The sequence below is a fragment of the Pangasianodon hypophthalmus genome, chromosome 21 (genome assembly GCF_027358585.1).
Source record: "Pangasianodon hypophthalmus isolate fPanHyp1 chromosome 21, fPanHyp1.pri, whole genome shotgun sequence".
Classification (NCBI taxonomy): Eukaryota; Metazoa; Chordata; class Actinopteri; order Siluriformes; family Pangasiidae; genus Pangasianodon; species Pangasianodon hypophthalmus.
In genome coordinates this window covers 18,385,827-18,403,967 of record NC_069730.1, presented here as the reverse complement: position 1 = coordinate 18,403,967, position 18,141 = coordinate 18,385,827, and the positions used below count along the sequence as shown (strand labels likewise).

At 38.5% G+C, this 18,141-nt stretch overlaps 1 protein-coding gene across 21 annotated transcripts in view; it reads left to right on the top strand.

The window, feature by feature from the left end:
* The window catches only part of dlg1b (discs large MAGUK scaffold protein 1b), an 85,261-nt gene that overhangs the window by 54,414 nt on the left and 12,706 nt on the right, over positions 1-18,141 (top strand). For all 21 annotated transcript variants that reach the window (XM_026946244.3, XM_026946243.3, XM_026946242.3 and 18 more), the window contains 9 exons: positions 2,696-2,746; positions 4,135-4,259; positions 5,452-5,621; positions 7,131-7,267; positions 7,399-7,543; positions 8,686-8,812; positions 11,701-11,857; positions 13,355-13,457; positions 17,262-17,376. In XM_026946244.3, the coding sequence (XP_026802045.1) occupies positions 2,696-2,746; positions 4,135-4,259; positions 5,452-5,621; positions 7,131-7,267; positions 7,399-7,543; positions 8,686-8,812; positions 11,701-11,857; positions 13,355-13,457; positions 17,262-17,376 (1,130 nt within the window). The remainder of the gene's footprint in view (positions 1-2,695; positions 2,747-4,134; positions 4,260-5,451; positions 5,622-7,130; positions 7,268-7,398; positions 7,544-8,685; positions 8,813-11,700; positions 11,858-13,354; positions 13,458-17,261; positions 17,377-18,141) is intronic.

Sequence of the window (18,141 nt, the reverse complement as noted above, 5' to 3'; positions counted from 1 at the left end):
TGTTTGTTTATTTATTTATTTATTTATTACTTTCTTACTTACAAATTTGTAGTACCTCCAAGTACCCCTAGGAGTAAGAGTCCACCTGTTTGAAGAACAACTTGTTGCTGTGCAGTTTTAATTGGCTTTAGTGACACCATTGGCTCTCTCTGATTGGTCTAAATGTCTTCTAGGAAACACGCAGTTACTCAATGCTGTAGCACGGCTGCGGTACACAAAGTAAAGCATATTGCGATGCAGGTTAAAGCTTATTGAAATAACGGAAACATATAATCACCAACCTTGACTGAGTCTCCCATTTTAGAGGTTTATTAGCACAGCAAGGAGAATCATCGTCTCTCACAGTTACTGCACAGCGTTCTCCTTTTCTCTCAGTTTTCCACAGCAGTACTGCGGCATCCCCTGAGGCTTTCTGCAGAGGGGAAAGGCTTGATCCCGCTTTAATCTGCGTCTTTAGGGAGCTTGTGTGCTTTTCTTACCACACACACACACACACACACACACACACACACACACACTGCCCTCAGGATGACTGTTGTGCTGAAGCAGCGACACACTGCCTCTGAGTACACACTGAGCCCCAGTGGAATTGGTGCCTTTTGTCTTTTATAATTGGGTTCCCGTAATTGGTCTTCATGTGCAAATTGTGTTGAGAAGCAGAAGTGTAAGCAATCAGTCATGATTGACGGTACACCTGTCTAAATATGTACAATGCACTTGCACCGATTCAGCTGAGACATGATGGTGACTTCAGCGATCCGTGTGTCTCGGTATCTGTATCTGTAAAATATACTATTAAAAAAAGGAAGACGCGCTGTTTTATTGCTTCTTGTTTTTTTTGTGTCTTACTTTAATGGAGGTATTTTAAGAACTGGAAAAATTCATTAGCCTGTAGTTTCCCCTCACTCATTCAGGGCTCTGCTATCTTTGTTCCATGGGGCTTTACTGGTGACATGAGTCACAAATGTCATGTGACTAAGTATGGTTAAATCCACCATGTTTAAATCTGAAAAATGACGGAACAAACATGAAACAAATGTACAGACACTCCACATAAAGGCATTAAACACTGTGTGTAATAGTTGATATGGGGAAGTATTCTGTAAGGAGATGTTTATTTAACACTTATGGAAGGAGTCTCCAGTGTCGGTGCTTTGTAACAGTCAGAGATAAACCTGGAATTTTAGGAGTTTACACTTTTTGGTTTCTCTGTAACATGACAAGCCGCATTTTCAGAATTATTTATTTATTTATTTTTATTTTGTTGAGAGAGAGGGGAAAAAAGAGATGTTAGTGGTTATAGCTTTTACAGCATGAGTGATAACAGGAACTGTTTCACAAACATTGCACAACATTATATGTTACTACAAATAGATAAGGCACCTGTTACTGTTACATCCTCATTTCATCGACATGATGCTCTGACTGAAGCTCATTTAAACCTTCCACTGAGAGAACAGAGTGAAACGCTTTACATTCTCACAAGAACATGAGGACCACAGCTTACACACACCGCCGTCACATCCGAGTCACTTAGGAGCAGAAATTAGATTGTAAATATGAATTGGCTGCATATGTGGTCAAGGAGCCGAAGAGCAAAGTCTTACATTTGCCTGGATGTGAATAATAACATAATGACTAGCTCAGAGGTTCACTGTATAATAAAAATCCAATAGATATTCGAGCTCTTGATATGCACCTAATTCAATTCAGCAATGTAATGCCATGACTTTAAGCTGCAGTCCTAGTGAGGAGGTGTCAAGTTAAAAAAATCTTAATTTTATGCAAATCAGTCCTGAAATGGACAAATCACAGTAATCTGTCATTGTGATTGGCACCTGGAGTGGATGCAGGACTGCGTGCGTGCGTCGTGTTTGCGTGCGTGATGGCCTCTGCTGCTCCGCTATCATTACTGTCATTAGCGCTCCTCTGTAGGGGTACAGTAATGACTTTATCCTCCTGTTATCATGGAGTGAGTAAACCCTGATACACACACACACACACACACACTGCCTCCGCTTTCATTTCACTGTGCTACTGAACTGATACACACACTCACATACATGCATCAGTGAGTCAGTCTGAATTGTGCGAGATAAAAGGGAGAATTTCATCGCAGTGGCACCTTTTTTGCTGTGGACAATTTAAATGTCACAAGGTTTTTGTAAATCGGATGGAAATCCAATTTACAATATTGAATTATTTATATTTATATTAACTTTTTCATGCACAGCATCAACACTTATGGATAGTTTGTAAACGTTAGGTGGGTTTTTAAATGTTATACAGGTAGACTGCGTGTTACACTTCACCTTCACCTAAGTATTGAATTATTTCTTTGTTTGTATTTAATCCACTTTCTAGAAGCTTCAGTGGATTTGACTGCTCTTAGCTATAGCGTGACAGAAATGCCTCCAGGTTGAATGTGACACTCTAATCACTCTGCTAGAACACAGACCAGAACATTGTTACTGTTCACTCTCATTTTATGAGCAGCATTGTGTGGTCTGTAGGTCTATTTTTAAACCTGGCTTTGATAACGGACATTTGCTTTTATCTGAAATGATATTTTTCTACGCTCCATTTGCTTTGTCGATGGCTTTGTGCCGGTTAGATTGTTCATAAAAGCTCGAGCTGTGGCTGCTGATGCTCATTTGGATCTAATGTGTTATATCTGTGTGTTTTTGTCCTGTAGGTGAATGGCACAGAAGCAGACTATGAGTATGAGGAGATTACGTTGGAGAGGGTGAGTGGAACATTTCATGCTGGTGTTAGTTTCCTGAACTGGAACAGTATGATTGGCATCCATAATAATAATAATCAGTAAATTACTACTTACAATTTTTTTAAGTGAAGCATTTTATTTTATACAAATTCCTTTACATTGCAAATATAATAAAGTATAAATATAATAAAATCAATCCTAACAAAAGGAAACGGTCTCGTTATATGTAAACATTCCTAAAATAAATTTATTTTCCAAATCCAATTCCAGTCTTTTGTTACCAAGTGACTTCCAAGTCTTTGTCTATCCTTTTGTATAATTTGTGCTTTAAATGGACGATGTGTTCTTAAACTATCTGCTTTTAGTTTCTCATCTAATTTCATTTGATATTGGTGGAAAAAAGGGATGATAGAGTGAATAATCCACCTAATTCATGTTCATCTCAATCACTGCTGATGACACGTTAGTGATTCATCTGCGACGTCAGCCCAAACAGAGATCATGTCTTTGTAATCTATGTATAATCACCTGACACAACTGTCACTAACAGGCTGCATGAATCTACAGTCTGGGCTAGAAAGAAATCAGCCCCAGCCTCGCTTCTCACTTGTTGAGACTGCTCTGAGAGTGATCCATCATGACTTATCTGACTTACTGAGGGTGAAAAAAAACAGCACCATCTTGTCTCACACAGCTGAGACCTCTAAACCCTGATTGTGCTCTCTCTCTCTCTCTCCCTCTCTCTCTCTCTCTCTCCCTCCCCCCCACCACCCACCCTATTGCCTTTTGGGTGACCCAGTTAGCATGAATCCCTCTCAACTGCGCGTTATTAACTCAGCATAAATAAACGATGCTGCCCTCAGCAGGATGTCACCAGAATGCTTTAACGCCTGCTCTGTCAAACAGCATCTAAGCTTCACTGTCGCCTGTTCATCTCTTTGTTTTCTTTTTTTGTTTGTTTTTTGTTTTGTTTTGCTGTCACAGTTTTCTGATTGATAGGCCACGCTACTTCCAAAAAGAATGTTGCATTTGTTATTTCAAAGAACAATAGAAATAATAAAAACACGAGTAAAAATAAAAATAGAACACAAGTGGTTTAATTTGAATTTGGCAAATTGCACCCAATGTGCTAAAAGCTTGATAGGGATCACAGTGTTATTTTGTGTTTACGCTTCCAGCCTTTATTTAATTTTAGATGCACTTGCCTTAGACTAAAACTCACCTTTTATTAATGAATGCCTAATAAAATATTATCTGGTCAGTGGTGGTCTGTTTACATTGGTGAATAAGCTGAAATTGTATATTTACCTGTGGCACCTGCATGATAAGTGGATCTGATGATAAAACTTAATATAAACACATTACCTGCAGTTTTAAAAGTATACTATCCAACCTGTTTGTGTGTTCAGGCAAATTCTGGGCTGGGCTTCAGCATCGCCGGTGGCACAGATAACCCTCACATCGGAGAAGACCCCAGCATCTTCATCACCAAAGTGATCCCAGGGGGCGCCGCTGCTCAGGACGGGAGACTTCGGTGAGTTTGAGCTCACATTACCACCATGGGCATGCAACTGTAATCGGTCGTCAGGTGACTAAATTTGAATCGGTTTCTTGTTTGTGAGGTAGTTTAGGGTTTATGCCTAATGCAAGCTGTGAAGACCACCTTTAAAGAACATAGTACTAGGAACTCGGATATATAGATACTTTTTTAATAAGAGGAGTCAGTAGTTAAGAGATCTGTCATGTCTGAGTTTGTTTTTTAATCACTGTATAGTGCACTATTCGAGGAACAGCCATTTTGGACTGTTGTCTGAAAGTTGACACATAATATTCCCTAGATAGTGCAGTATATTATTATCCACAGTGCACCACGTATTCTGATTCGAATTAAGTCCAAGGGTTATGTCAGTGTTTATGGGTATAAATCATCCATATTCAGACTAGCATTACATATGTGCATGGTGTAAATCAGTTTCCTGGGCGGTCCATATACCGGTGTACTGCTACATGAGTAATCCAAGTTGTGAAAAATTTGTGTATTAATACATAATGAAATTGTTTTCATTTTGAATAAATGCTTCTTTGAACTAAATAGAAGTCAGTAGAAAACGAATAATTACCTGCTAACTAATGTTAGAATCTGCCAGTTCATCTTGTGCCAAAGTTATTATAGAGTTGAGCATTGCAATAAAATTGTGTCAGCTACAATCTAACAGCATAATGATAGCTCGCAATGTAGCTAACAATGTAGCATTGTTTCCATATATTATTTATTGATTCTGGGGCCATGTCATGTCTGTTGAGCAAGAATATTGATCTGCGTTATACTGGGGGAAAAAGGCACTATATATATTTTAAAAATCACGCGTGGTGTGTGTGTGGTGTGTGTGTGGTGTGTGTGTAAGGGAGAGTGGTGTATCTGAGCGTGCTGTCAGAGGCTCATTAAAGCTGCAGGAGTGTGGACACAGTGGAGCTGAGTGCTGACAGTGATGAGGACACATTGACATTTAATCTGTCAGAGGGGGAGAACCTCTTTTGTAAAGGGGTCAGGTCTTTTAAAGCGTGTGGGTGTGTGCTTGTTTTGAATAGAGGTTTGAATCAGAATTTTCTTGAGGACCAATCCTGTAAAATCACTCTTTCTACTAATAAAGATGATGAAAAGTTTCTTCCCAAGTAAGTGAAGTACATTATAATATGTGTGTATTAAGAGTGCATTCTCTGTGCAGGGTGAACGACGTTATCCTGCGTGTCAACGAGGTGGACGTTCGGGATGTGACCCACAGCAAGGCGGTGGAGGCGCTGAAGGAGGCCGGATCGCTGGTCAGGCTGTACGTCAGGAGGAGAAAATCCGTCTCGGAGAAAATCGTCGAGATCAAACTGGTTAAAGGACCTAAAGGTACAGCAGCTCTCTCACTCTTCCTCATGACATTTGATTATTCAGAATAGCAGGAAGTGTGAAGCAGATCTGGCACAGGTACTAACTCTGTCAGGGGTTTAAAGATCAGAATCTCGGTCTCAGTATCTACACATGTGTGATCAGTCCCAGTGAAAGAGCTAGTGCTTTTACTTGCACAATTGTATTGAATTGTGTTGCAGCCAAACAGTCTATATCTTTTCGTCATGTAATTGTTGCTTTAAATGTAATTTTTTTACTCTGGATAATTGGTTACAAATCGTATAGCGTTGGAACCCGTACTAGAAACAATAACGGAAACATATATTACAAAAAAACATACATATGGAGGGGGGAAAAAAACATTAGTCCTTCCTTAATCCTAATCTAATCTTCCTTAAATTCAGCAATTTGAGTGGAAAAGAAAGAAAAAACAAAAAACATATATATCTAAAATATGTAGGAACCCATTATTTTTAGATAATTTTTTAAAATGAATTTTTAATAAATTTTAATCAGTTATTAGAAAAAAATCCCTGTTGTGTGTTTTTTAAAACTATGATATGTGATATGTTTTTCTTTCTTACTTTTTTTTTTTTCTTTTCACCCTATCATTCTTGGGAGATTTCATCAGAGTGACGCCACAGTGTTCCTCCATCAACTGCACCAAAAAGCAGTTGCCATGGAAGCTGTTTCCGCTGCCTCCTCCCTGTCCTGTACTCTGTCTCTCTGCACCCTTGACGACAGCAGTGTCTTTATTTATCCGTTTTATTTTCTTTTTTATTATAGCAGTTATCACTACAATTCCTCAAATCTTTCTGTAAAATTCAGATGACATTTTCTAACAGTGTAGAGCTGTAAGCTGTATCTCACATCATGCTGAATTTAGCACCGAATAATCAGCGTTTTATGGGTGTGTTCATGTCACAAACGTTCACAAGAGCAGTTTATACCACGATATGATCTCCTGGTCTGAGATCCTGTCACCTCAGATGTAGTGTCTAGCTATTTATTCACTCCGTATTCACTCAAGGCTGCATTCAGTGCTGGAACAAATACAACATTTAAATATATGGCATAACAACATGAATAAAAAAAATCATGCCAACATGCCAACTTTTCTCTATATCTAATCCTCTATAAGTGCAACAGCTTGAGCAGACACAGCAATTGTCCTGGGACACAAACTTGGAAGTTTGTTTTGCCTCTTGTACTGTCATCACTGGAGTTTAATTATTCATTGCTTACATTTTAATTCACAAGGTTTTTCCGTTTAAGACGTCAAAGGTCTAGAAGACAATATACTGGTGATTTCATATTTGATTATGCCATATTTTACTATTGGAATGCCTTTAATTTATGTTTTAGGGATTTTTTTTCTCTCTAATAATTGCATTTTATGCGGTAATTCAGTATATCAGCACTGTATGCTTTCTTGTGGATGACAAATCTCTTTGACTTTATCAATAAGTGTTGTCACTCACCACTCCTTTTTTCCTTGGTATGGCTCAGGTCTTGGTTTCAGTATAGCGGGAGGTGTAGGCAATCAGCACATACCGGGAGACAACAGCATCTACGTCACCAAGATCATCGAAGGAGGAGCTGCACACAAAGACGGCAGGCTGCAGATCGGAGACAAACTCCTGGCTGTAAGTCGATCACCGTAGCCGCTGGAATCGTACAGAATCCCGAAGGCTGTCTGCTGTTCATATTATGCTGACTAAAGTAAGTGTGTGTGTGTGTGTGTGTGTGTGTGTGTGTGTGTGTGTGTGTGTGTTAGGTGAACAGTGCGTGTCTGGAGGAGGTGACCCATGAGAGTGCCGTGACTGCCTTGAAAAACACTACAGACGTGGTGTATCTGAAAGTGGCCAAACCCAACAGTGTCTTCATGAACGACAGTTTCGCCCCTCCTGACGTCACTAACTGTGAGTGGCGCTGACCATCAGCACTGATTACTCCTACACGCATCACTGTTAATACTGAACACATGACCACCAGATAAATTACACACTTTACTGATAAATTATATACACAAACACTGTGGGATGCAAACAAACCTGGGAAAATCTTGTTTAAAGTCAGTTATGTAGGGATACAATTACAGACTGTAGCCCATTTCTTTCTGTGTTCAATTTGCCACCTTCTACCCCATCCATCAGTGGAAAAGGAATAGCGTAAGACCATCACTAACCAGATATCATTTGAGGAATAGACAAATGAACCCGATAGATTGATGATTAACTGGATGGATTACATTGATGAATGGATTAAATAGATAAATGGTTAAATGTATGGTTGTGTAGATGGAGGGATGGATGAATGGATTTGGATAGATAGATGGATGTAGGTAGTTCGATGATTGGACATATTTGAGTGGACAGATGGATGGATTTGTGTAGAAGGGTAGATGGCTAGAAAGATGGATTTAGGGAGCTGACAAGGATGAACGGATAGATGCTTGGATGATGGATGGATTTGGGTAGATAAATGTGTGGATAGATTTGGGTGGACGTTTGGAAGGATGGATTTGGGTAGATGGATGAAAGGATGGATTTGGGGGCTGTTAGGGCTGCGTGATATTGAAGAAAAATGGGATATGCGATATGTGGTTAAATAATGGGATATGTGTGCTATAAGTGTGTAAAATCAGTTTAAATTATATTTATATATATATTTAGATATTTAAAAGCTGAAAATGACATAACCAACATACATATTTCATGTTCTTTTGAGGAAAAGAAAGCATTCTCTGCTATCTGTGTCGCCCTAAAACCTTGACTTTTCGTAACTTTTTGAAGTATTAAAATCATTCAGTTACTGCAAGCCCTTGAGATAGGTATATCGTGATATTTACATTTGCGATATTTCGATATGTTGTGCAGCCCTATGGGCTATGGATTGATGGATGGATTTCGGGAGATGGGTAGATGGATTAGATAAATGGATGGATGGATTTGGATGGATTGATGGTTGTAGGTGTGTTGAACAGATCGCTTTTCTCACAGTATCTAGTATCTAAAAATTGTTTCCAATATAACCATTTCATTTTCCATTTTTTCCACCTCAGCTTATTCCCAACACATGGAGAACCATATCAACACCCCCAACTACCTGAACCAGCCGCTTCCGATGTCCTCCTCTGGACGCTTCTCCCCTACGCCCAAGACCCCACATGGGGACGACGACATGACGAGGTAGCGTTAATCTCCGTCTTTGTGTTTAATACATGTTTCACTGTCGTAAACATGGCTTCAGATATCCATCAGTTATCAAAAAAATCTGTTTGGAGGAAAATCTGTTTGGTCTCTGTGGCGCCTCAGGCTCTGCTTACAGACCTGAGATAAGACATCTCACATCCAACCACTTAGAACAAGATGGCGTCTCTGCTTGCCTGTCAATCATTTCAGAAAGCTCGCCTCTTGCACTAGTCACCAAGAAGGAAAACTGACAGAAGTTTTGTGTCTGTTTGAATTTTGAGTTTGAAAACAGCAACTGTACCTTGTATTTTTTTTTAATTTTGTTTAGAATTATTGCCTGTGTGTCTATTCAGTTTTCCTCTCTCACTTCTTTTCCCCTGCTTTGCATTTTTCATGTCTCCTTCCCTGCTGCAGAAAGAGAAGAGATGAAGTTATGAAAGATTTATTGGTGCTCATGAGTAGAGGGAGGCAATATCTGCAGAGGGAGAACGAAAGAGAGAGACTCGCTGTTCTGTCCCCTTGTTCTCTCTCTCTGTCTCTCTCTCTCTCTCTCTCAGTCTCTCCCTCTCTCTCGACCCCCTCCCCCACCCTGTCTTCCTCTCCCTCTTTTCTCTGGAGCTCAAGGTCACTACAGTTTAGCTGTGCTCTCAGATGGAGTGACTCTTGCTGCTGTGTGATAACAGAATTGAGCAATTGTCACTCAGAAAATGACACACACTCCCGCCATCAATTTAGTCTTCCTGCACGAGTCTTCAGGATAAGTGTGGAATGTGGGGATGAGCATTCACTCGCTGTACTGACAGCCCTTCGTCAATCCTCATACGAAACACCGCTAACAGCACAGCACACTAATAAAGATAGATTATATTATATGCAGGCAGCATAAAAAGAGATATATGTATTATTATTATTATATACCTATGTAAAATAAAGCTGAACTGGATCAGTGCGATTCTGACTGTGCTTGGGAATTTCTAATATTGTCACATTGACACTGTAGCGTATCACGTTCATGGATTTACATTATTGATGGCCTTCTTGCTGAGCACTCCATCAGCAGGGTTATCCGGTTGCCAGATCCTCTTCCTCAGGTTATCCAGGCTAAACAAAGAAGAGATAACAGTTCTGCGGTTGTCTTGCATCCCCTCTTTCACTCTCTCTCTCTCTCTCTCTCTCTCTTTTTCCTTTCCCCTTTTCATCTGTAGCTCCAGACATCAGTAGGGCTGGGCAATATGATATTTTATCGTGATCATTTTTGTGACAATAAAATTTTTTTTTGAGATATCGGCAATATCGTGATTTTTTTTTTTTTTTAAATTATGTTAAAAATGTTATATATATATATATATATATATATATATGTATATATATATATATATATATATATATCAGCTATATCAGATATAATGTGTATCGTATAAATGTCTCCAAATATCAGTATCGTGATATGATATTTTTATCATATCGCCTGCCCCTACAGTGCACTTAAAAGTTACATTTTATACAACATAACATCAGCTGTCCTCTCTCAAACCCCTAAAATTGCATCTATATTTTTTATAAAAGCAGGATGGCATTTGGACAGGCAGTCCATTCCGAGACACATCATCACTCATCCCCTAAACTGTATCTGGTCCGCATCATGTGGTTCCATTTTCATAAGACTGTTTGCTAACAGTTCATCAGTCCTCATCTCTATCTCATCAGCGAGTGCATAAACAAGATTATTCTAATAAGGTGTAGTAATTCATTTAATTGGAAATGAAATTGTGCCAGATTCTAAATAGGATGAACACACAGGTAGAGGTGATATGATTATAACGACACACATTAATTATTTTATTATTTTATTAATTATTAATTTGTCTCTTTGGTTACTCGCAGTAACAAATAGCTGATAAAAATGACCAATCATTTCATTTCCCCTGCTTTTTCATGTTCTTTAATCCTTTCAGTTCTTATCTTGTTATTCAGTCATTTATCAAAAAGCATATTATTCAGTAACTACTATGAATTATTAATTAGTATTAATTATTAATAACTACAGTCAAATAGGAAAGGTGTGTAGTTACGAGATTCATTCATTTAGGGGGTAAATGTATAATTGTTCATGAGGTAGGTCTACTGCTAAAACTAAATATCTTATGTACTTGTATACTTAATACTTATTAAATATTTAAGTACATATGTAAATATACAAATAGCATTTTGAACATTTTGCTAGACATTTGTAAAATCCAATTAAAAATTCTCCTTTAGGTTTTTGAAGGTGTAATATCGAGCCTTCTGGTTTTTGTCCTATCTGACCTTTTCATCTATGCTTTTAACTGAGTTTTTTATTTTTATTTTATTTGTATATTATGTCATTGCTTTTTGGAATTACTAGATTTTATTGTACAGCACTTTATCTGACACTGTTTGTTGTCTTTAAAAATGCTATATAAATAAAGGTGACTTGATTTGAAGTAATTTTTTTACCCTTATACACAACCAAAATTCATTGTTTACATGCATTTTTCCTGTATACAGTATTTCTCTATTATATTCAGGTTTAACGGTAATTATTGTTGTACTTGCTGCCTGGAGCTGTTTTTCTTTCAGCTCAGTACTTTGTGTATAAAATAGGCTTAGTGCAGCAGCAGCGCCCTCTAATGACTGGTCATTACTGGTTCAGTAGAAAAGCTAATGTTCTGATGTGTGAGGCTCGAACACCGGTGAGCAGTAGTGTTTTACAGTTCGGCTTTTATAGCTAAGTCGGATACCAGTTATGAGTTTAACGTGTATAATAACCTGCTGTATGTGTTACATGGTCAGAATTAATATCTTTTTAGCTTCTTTATTGTCTTTTAAAATACTAAAGCTGTGTGTGTGTGTTTTCATGACAGAGAGCCTAGGAAAGTGGTGCTACACCGTGGAGCCACAGGACTGGGCTTTAACATTGTAGGTGGTGAAGACGGAGAAGGAATTTTCATCTCCTTCATTCTAGCAGGAGGTCCTGCTGACCTGAGCGGAGAGCTGAGGAAAGGAGATCGCCTCGTCTCGGTACGTCACTCTCAGTGACAAATATTACCAACTCAATAATGCTAAAAACATCTTATTGATGTCTTCTGTAAAAAACAATGCAGTGTAATAGTCATTTTTACTTGTCACTTTTATTTATCACTTCATTCATTTCAAACAAAGTTTTGCAGAAACCTGAGGAAACCTGATTAAAAGAATAAAAGAACAAGCCTCACTGCACACTTTGGGTGCTTTCATATATGCAGAATTGAGGCTGTTTGAATGGAACCCTGGTATGTTCTCTGTCCAATTCTGAATTGACTCGACTGCTGGAAGTGAAGCAAACATGCCACGTGGTTTGGATTGCAGCATTTTGTTTTTCTGTAGATGCGAGCTGTTAAACTGAGCCAAAAGACAGAGCTGTAGTGCTGCGGAAATGCCATGTGTTCTGGAGATGTAGACAGATGAACAAGTAGAGAAGATAAACTCTGGATGTGACACACAAAAGGTTTATGTAATAATTGAGTCATTTATTGATCACTAGCTATGTTTTCCATGTGCTTGAGTGATTTCTAGACGCACTCCGCAAAGATTTGGTTAACTTTTTCCATTGCTGTGCTTCTGACCTGAGTTTCATGAGTAATTTTTCATCCGTACATGCCCCTCCACCACCACACCAGCCTTTTCACGTCACAGTAAATATACAGTATTACACCCATACAGCATGTCCAGCCTTTCTCCCACATGTACTCAATACTTACTCAATCATGTCATTGTAGATTTTGCCCTTTCTCTCTCTCTCTCGTTCCCACACAATTTTATGGGTTTTTGTGAGAGCCGGAACACACCCTAACGTCTATTTTAACCTTCTCTCTACACTCAAACAGGGCTGGTTTCTTCTGAAATACACTCTTATGTAGGCTTGATGTCACCAAATTGGAGTCATTTCCTCCTAGTTATGGAAAGGCGGAGCACATTCCAAATAAAAATCGTTCATCTTCAGTTTCTAAATCAAATAACCACACTGAAATGACATGGCAGGACTGAATTCCCTAGAACTGATACTTGTACTACTTCTCAGGGGTTTTTTCTGTGTAAAGATGGTGTTAAATATTTTAACAAAATACTTCACTAAGGATCTTGTGTTAATAATCAGGAAAACAAAAATGTGCAATTTCTGAATATTTTTACTTGAGAGAATTCTCTTGAGGTGAACCATTATGCATGAATGTTTACTTAATGCTTGTGGTACATATCATTTTTTTTTTTTTTCTTAATTTTCTTGAAGGAATTTAATTGTAATCAAAACTGCACCCTGCACCCAAAGCGAGAGAATGTATCTGGGCTTAAAAAGAGCATTGACAGTGTAGAATTTTCAGAATTAACTTTGATTTAAATAATGTCAGTATCAGGAAAATCTTTCAATTACTACCAAGCTTTGGTTTTTGCATAATCCATGGCAAATCAAATTGCGACTAGCACATCAGGAGCACTACTCTCTATGAAAACTGATTTTTCCTCCTGTTTTCTCCACTGCAGGTGAACGGAGTGGACCTACGCAGCGCTACTCACGAACAGGCAGCCGCTGCTCTCAAAAACGCCGGTCAGACAGTCACCATCATCGCCCACTTCAGACCAGAGGGTGAGTCTCTCATAGTGTAGACCAGAAACAGCACACAGGGCAAGAAACTAATCAATGACCAGCTAGAATCCACTCATGTAGAAGAGCAGCATTCACCTGGAGCCCGTTTTTATTCTTGTATTAATTTAAAGCTGGTTCTTTATCATGCCAGTTGCATTGATATGAGACTCTAGTTTACTAAAATTACTATCTAGCTACTCTTTAATTACTATTACTTCTTTTTCTTATTCTTTTTCTTATTCTTCTTATTAGTCTTGGACTTAGACTTGGGACTTGGACTTGGGACTTAGCCCACCAGACACTTCTCAGAGCTTCATTCAGTCAGTGCTTGAGCTGTGTTTTGGTGCGTTATGGATTTAAATCTGTATCACAGGACATATCTTTAGCTTTTAGTTTGGCTAGAGGACACACATGCCTCCTCTTTTTTTTTTATACTGGAGACATGCCTAAACCTCATCAAAGGCTTGGAAAGTACATTTTATTTTATAGAGAGGCGCTTTAAATAATGACGGTTACATCATATTAGCAAGCCAAGTGACAGGACTTTATTAAATTACTTGCTTAGAAGAAAACAACCATGAAATATTCTGAAAATGATATGCATAAATACATCACATAAAGGCATCTCTCTCCTGGACTGTGTGCTCCTTTAATTGGTTTCAGCTTTCCTGCTTGCTCTTTTGTGTGTTTGGTTGGTTAGTTGTTTGTTTATAATTTTATTTTTGTTACTTCATTATTAGTATTATTATTATTAGTAAGTAGTAAAATTTTTATTATTATTATCTGAATTGGCTAGTGATGAGATCTGCTTGTCTTTTGGTGAGTTCACACACCACATGATAAACTCCTCTCCAGCTGCTGTGTGTATGCGCATGATGTTTGCACATCATTTTTTTTCCAGGCTGACATTTATTTAAGGACAGCGTCACTGTGAGTGAAGTGTGTGGCCTTGAACAGTGAGGGAGCGAGGGATGGTGAGAGGGACAGAGAGAGGGATGAGCAGACCGGGCTGGGAGGGGTTGAGTGCACAGAGGCAGGATGGAGCGTGAGTGAGAGAGTTAGTGAAAATGGAGCCTTTTAGAGAGCCGTAGTCACCAGGAGCACCCTAGGAGGGGATAGTGTGTGAAAAAGTGTACTCTTTCTGAAGCTGTAAGGACTCACTGCAGAATCAGGAAGCAAATAAAGACTGTAAGTACTGTGGAAGTAAATTGGTTAATTGCTTAGTGTAAATATCTGAAAATTATCTCTATTTTGTGTAATGTTTTATTATTTAAGGAGTTTTAATGTTAAGGCGTTTCATCGTTATTGCCTTTGACTGTAAAACTTTCCTCCCTCGCATATCATCACCTCATTTTACATTTAAATCGCAAACAAAACAGTACACCCCAGGGCTGGTACAATGCGCTGTAGTAGTTTGGTCTTTGCACCACCTTATTTGACCTGAAAGACTGTTCAGTATCGCTTATCACTCATCACTTAATGTGTAAATATTTCATGAAGTGATCAGTGAAAAGTGGTACTGGACCGCCTTTCAAATCATATAATGTGATGCGAATGATTAAAATTTACCAGACCGTCATGCATTATAATTATTTAATGATAGAGCTGGACAAAAATAGATTTTACAGGACATGCATGCACATGCATTAAAGCAAATAAACGAATATGTTAGACTAAACATCAGCCTGCGTTAATTGATCTTTTTTAGACTTAATTTACAGAAAATTTATATATAACTAGATATTTGGCCAGAAAGCTTAACAAACATAATAAAAAATGTGCTTCATGAGAGTGCTTCAGCAATATCAGTATTGTAAAGGCTGTATTATTGCTCATGTGTAATTGCAAGACTCAGGACATCACTTATAGTCCTGCCAAAGGCTTATTGTCACATCCAGTTACATTGAAGAGGTAGAGTGAAAACATTTATTAGTAGTACGTGTAAAGGCTTCAGTCCGATTTGTTTGCTCACTATTCACACAGCAGAGAGAACTGGATATTGCAGAAGATAGCTTTTAGAGCACAGCTGTGTCTTAATTAAAGATGAATGAACGTAGCATCTCATTTTTCCACTTCCCTCTGTGTCTGTAGTTCTCTCTCTCTCTTTCTCACTTACTCACTCACTCGCTCACCTTACACACATGCACCTTTTAATGCTAAAATTTAACAGTAAGGTTCAGTGTGAACGCAAGCCGAAGTAAAACTAGTACGATTCCTGTAAAATTCCTGTAAAAACGACGGTTCATGTGTTGACAGAAGCTGATACAGTCAGCACAGCCAATCAGAATTCAACTCCAGGAACATGGGTTACATTGACAAAATATACAGCTGATTAAAAAAACTAAAATTCAACCAAATTTATTCATTTACAGTCATGTATGCATTTATGTGTGTGTTCAATACACTAAAATTCTTTTCTATGCATATTCTAGCAGGTTAAAAAGCTCTGGTTAAGTTCCTAGCACAACCTTTGTGCTGGGATTCAAACTCGTAACCTTCTAATTGGTAGCCCAGAACCTTAAACACTGAGCCACACTGAGCACTTCTTTTACTCTCTACGGAAAAAAGTGCTGAGAGGAGTGCTTTATATGGTAATATGAGAGAAAAAGGGGATCCACATGACAAACACAAGACACTGTTATGGCTTCTGCTGTCTAATTGTACAGTTAAATATTAGATCTAAATATTAGACAGGCTTTGTCCTTTTGATTTGACATGCTATAAATCTCTTTATATTTGCTCACTAATATACCAGCACATTGTTGGTTTATCATGTTTGCGCCACCGGGCTACGGCCTGATTGGTCACGTAGGATAAAACCCACACCATTCTGCATATCTTGTGCTTGCTTCGCATGGGCAGTTGTGGTTGAGGGAAAATATACCTAGAGTAAAATCAGCCTTATCTGTCACTTCCTGTTTAATTGGAAGTGTAAACGTGTGCATCCCGATCAAATGCTGAACATTACTGGTACAGATGTGCTGAGAATGTCCCAGGTTTGGAGTGTGAAAGAGGCTTTTGTCTCTTTCTGTGTCTGTCTCACTCTTTTTTTTTTTTTTATGAAGAGGTTTGTATAAGCATCCACACCCTCAACACTGTTACGACACTGACCATGTGTGAAACCTCTCTCCAAAACCCTGCTCATTTTCCAAAAGCTCTGCATGCATGCAAACACCACTTGACCTCTGCTGCTTGATATGCCTGTCCTCATCTAATCAGCTTATATCAGCTGCAGTGAAATTACTGACAGGAAGTCTTTATCAATAACAACACCAAACCGCAGTACCATGAACAAAGCAATACAGTTTTAATGACAACCGATTGTTGACTAAAATATAAGCAAAAACCTTAGCAAAAAACATTAATCAGTGCAGTAAATCTTTATCAGAGTGGCACCTAGTGTGGTCAAAATAATTTATAATAATTACTTCCAAACTGTGAACTAACCAGAAGCTTCAGACTATCTTTTTTATTTGTTTGTTTGTTTTTATTTACGTTTGGACATTATGTAACAAAACACGGATAACCAATCCTGCTAGCCCCGTCCCCAAGTAGCATTAGCTCCTGTTGGTGTTAGTCCTGAGCAGCTAATAAAACCTGTACAGCTGGATTATTTGGTACTGAACCGGTGGCCGATGTGACACGCATATTTTCACTTTGTTCATGCCAAAAGTTCTGGTAGTGAAAAAAATGCCATCAGCACACCTTCCTTTCTAACCTCAGTAAACAGACAAAAGACAAAAAAAAAAATCAGAGACTAATGGTCATAACAATATGTTTTACGGACGTGTGTGTGTGTTGCAGAGTACAGCCGTTTCGAAGCAAAGATCCATGACCTGCGGGAACAGATGATGAACAGCAGTATCAGCTCCGGGTCCGGTTCTCTGAGGACCAGTCAGAAGAGATCACTATACGTCAGGTACAACACACACACACACACACACACACACACACACACACACACACACACACACACACACACTGGCTCTTCCATGGCAGAGTGAGATCAAACTTCAAACTGCTACTTAGTGTAATTTTTTAAATTTTGAATTAAGGAAACATAATTAAGGAAAACAATTATTGTTTAAATTATTTATACAACATGTAATATTTATGCAAATGTACATGTCAGCCATATGCTGTGCAGAAACAAGATAAGATCGCACAGTAGTCCTTCGGTAACGTAAAACATTTCAATACAAATAACTTGGCAGCATTCTGGCTTGTGCATCGCTCTCAGCTTCACTCTGCTCATGGTCACACACGCACACACGCATACAGCTCACTGCTCATTATACACGGGGAAAACAAGCCTTCATTGTCCCACGTTAGTCATTACACCTGCAGCTCATCCTCCAAACACTGCCCTCTCACTAAACCACACCTCCACCTGCTGCAATTTTGTATATTGATTCAGCAAATATTCTGTTTATCTGAATTTTTCTCCCTTTCACATAAATTCTTAGAATATTTTATGAAGTCTGTTTTTAAACTGTAAAATAAATCCTACAGACCCCTTCAGCACATATTTATTTTATGTACATAATTTTTTGCCTCCCATTTCCACCCTAATTTAGTCACCTGCCAGGGAGGGTGAAGGCTAACACATGCTTCCTCCTAGACACGTGAAGCCAGCCAATCACATCTTTGCAAACTGCTGCTCTTGCTGCATCACAGTGCTGCA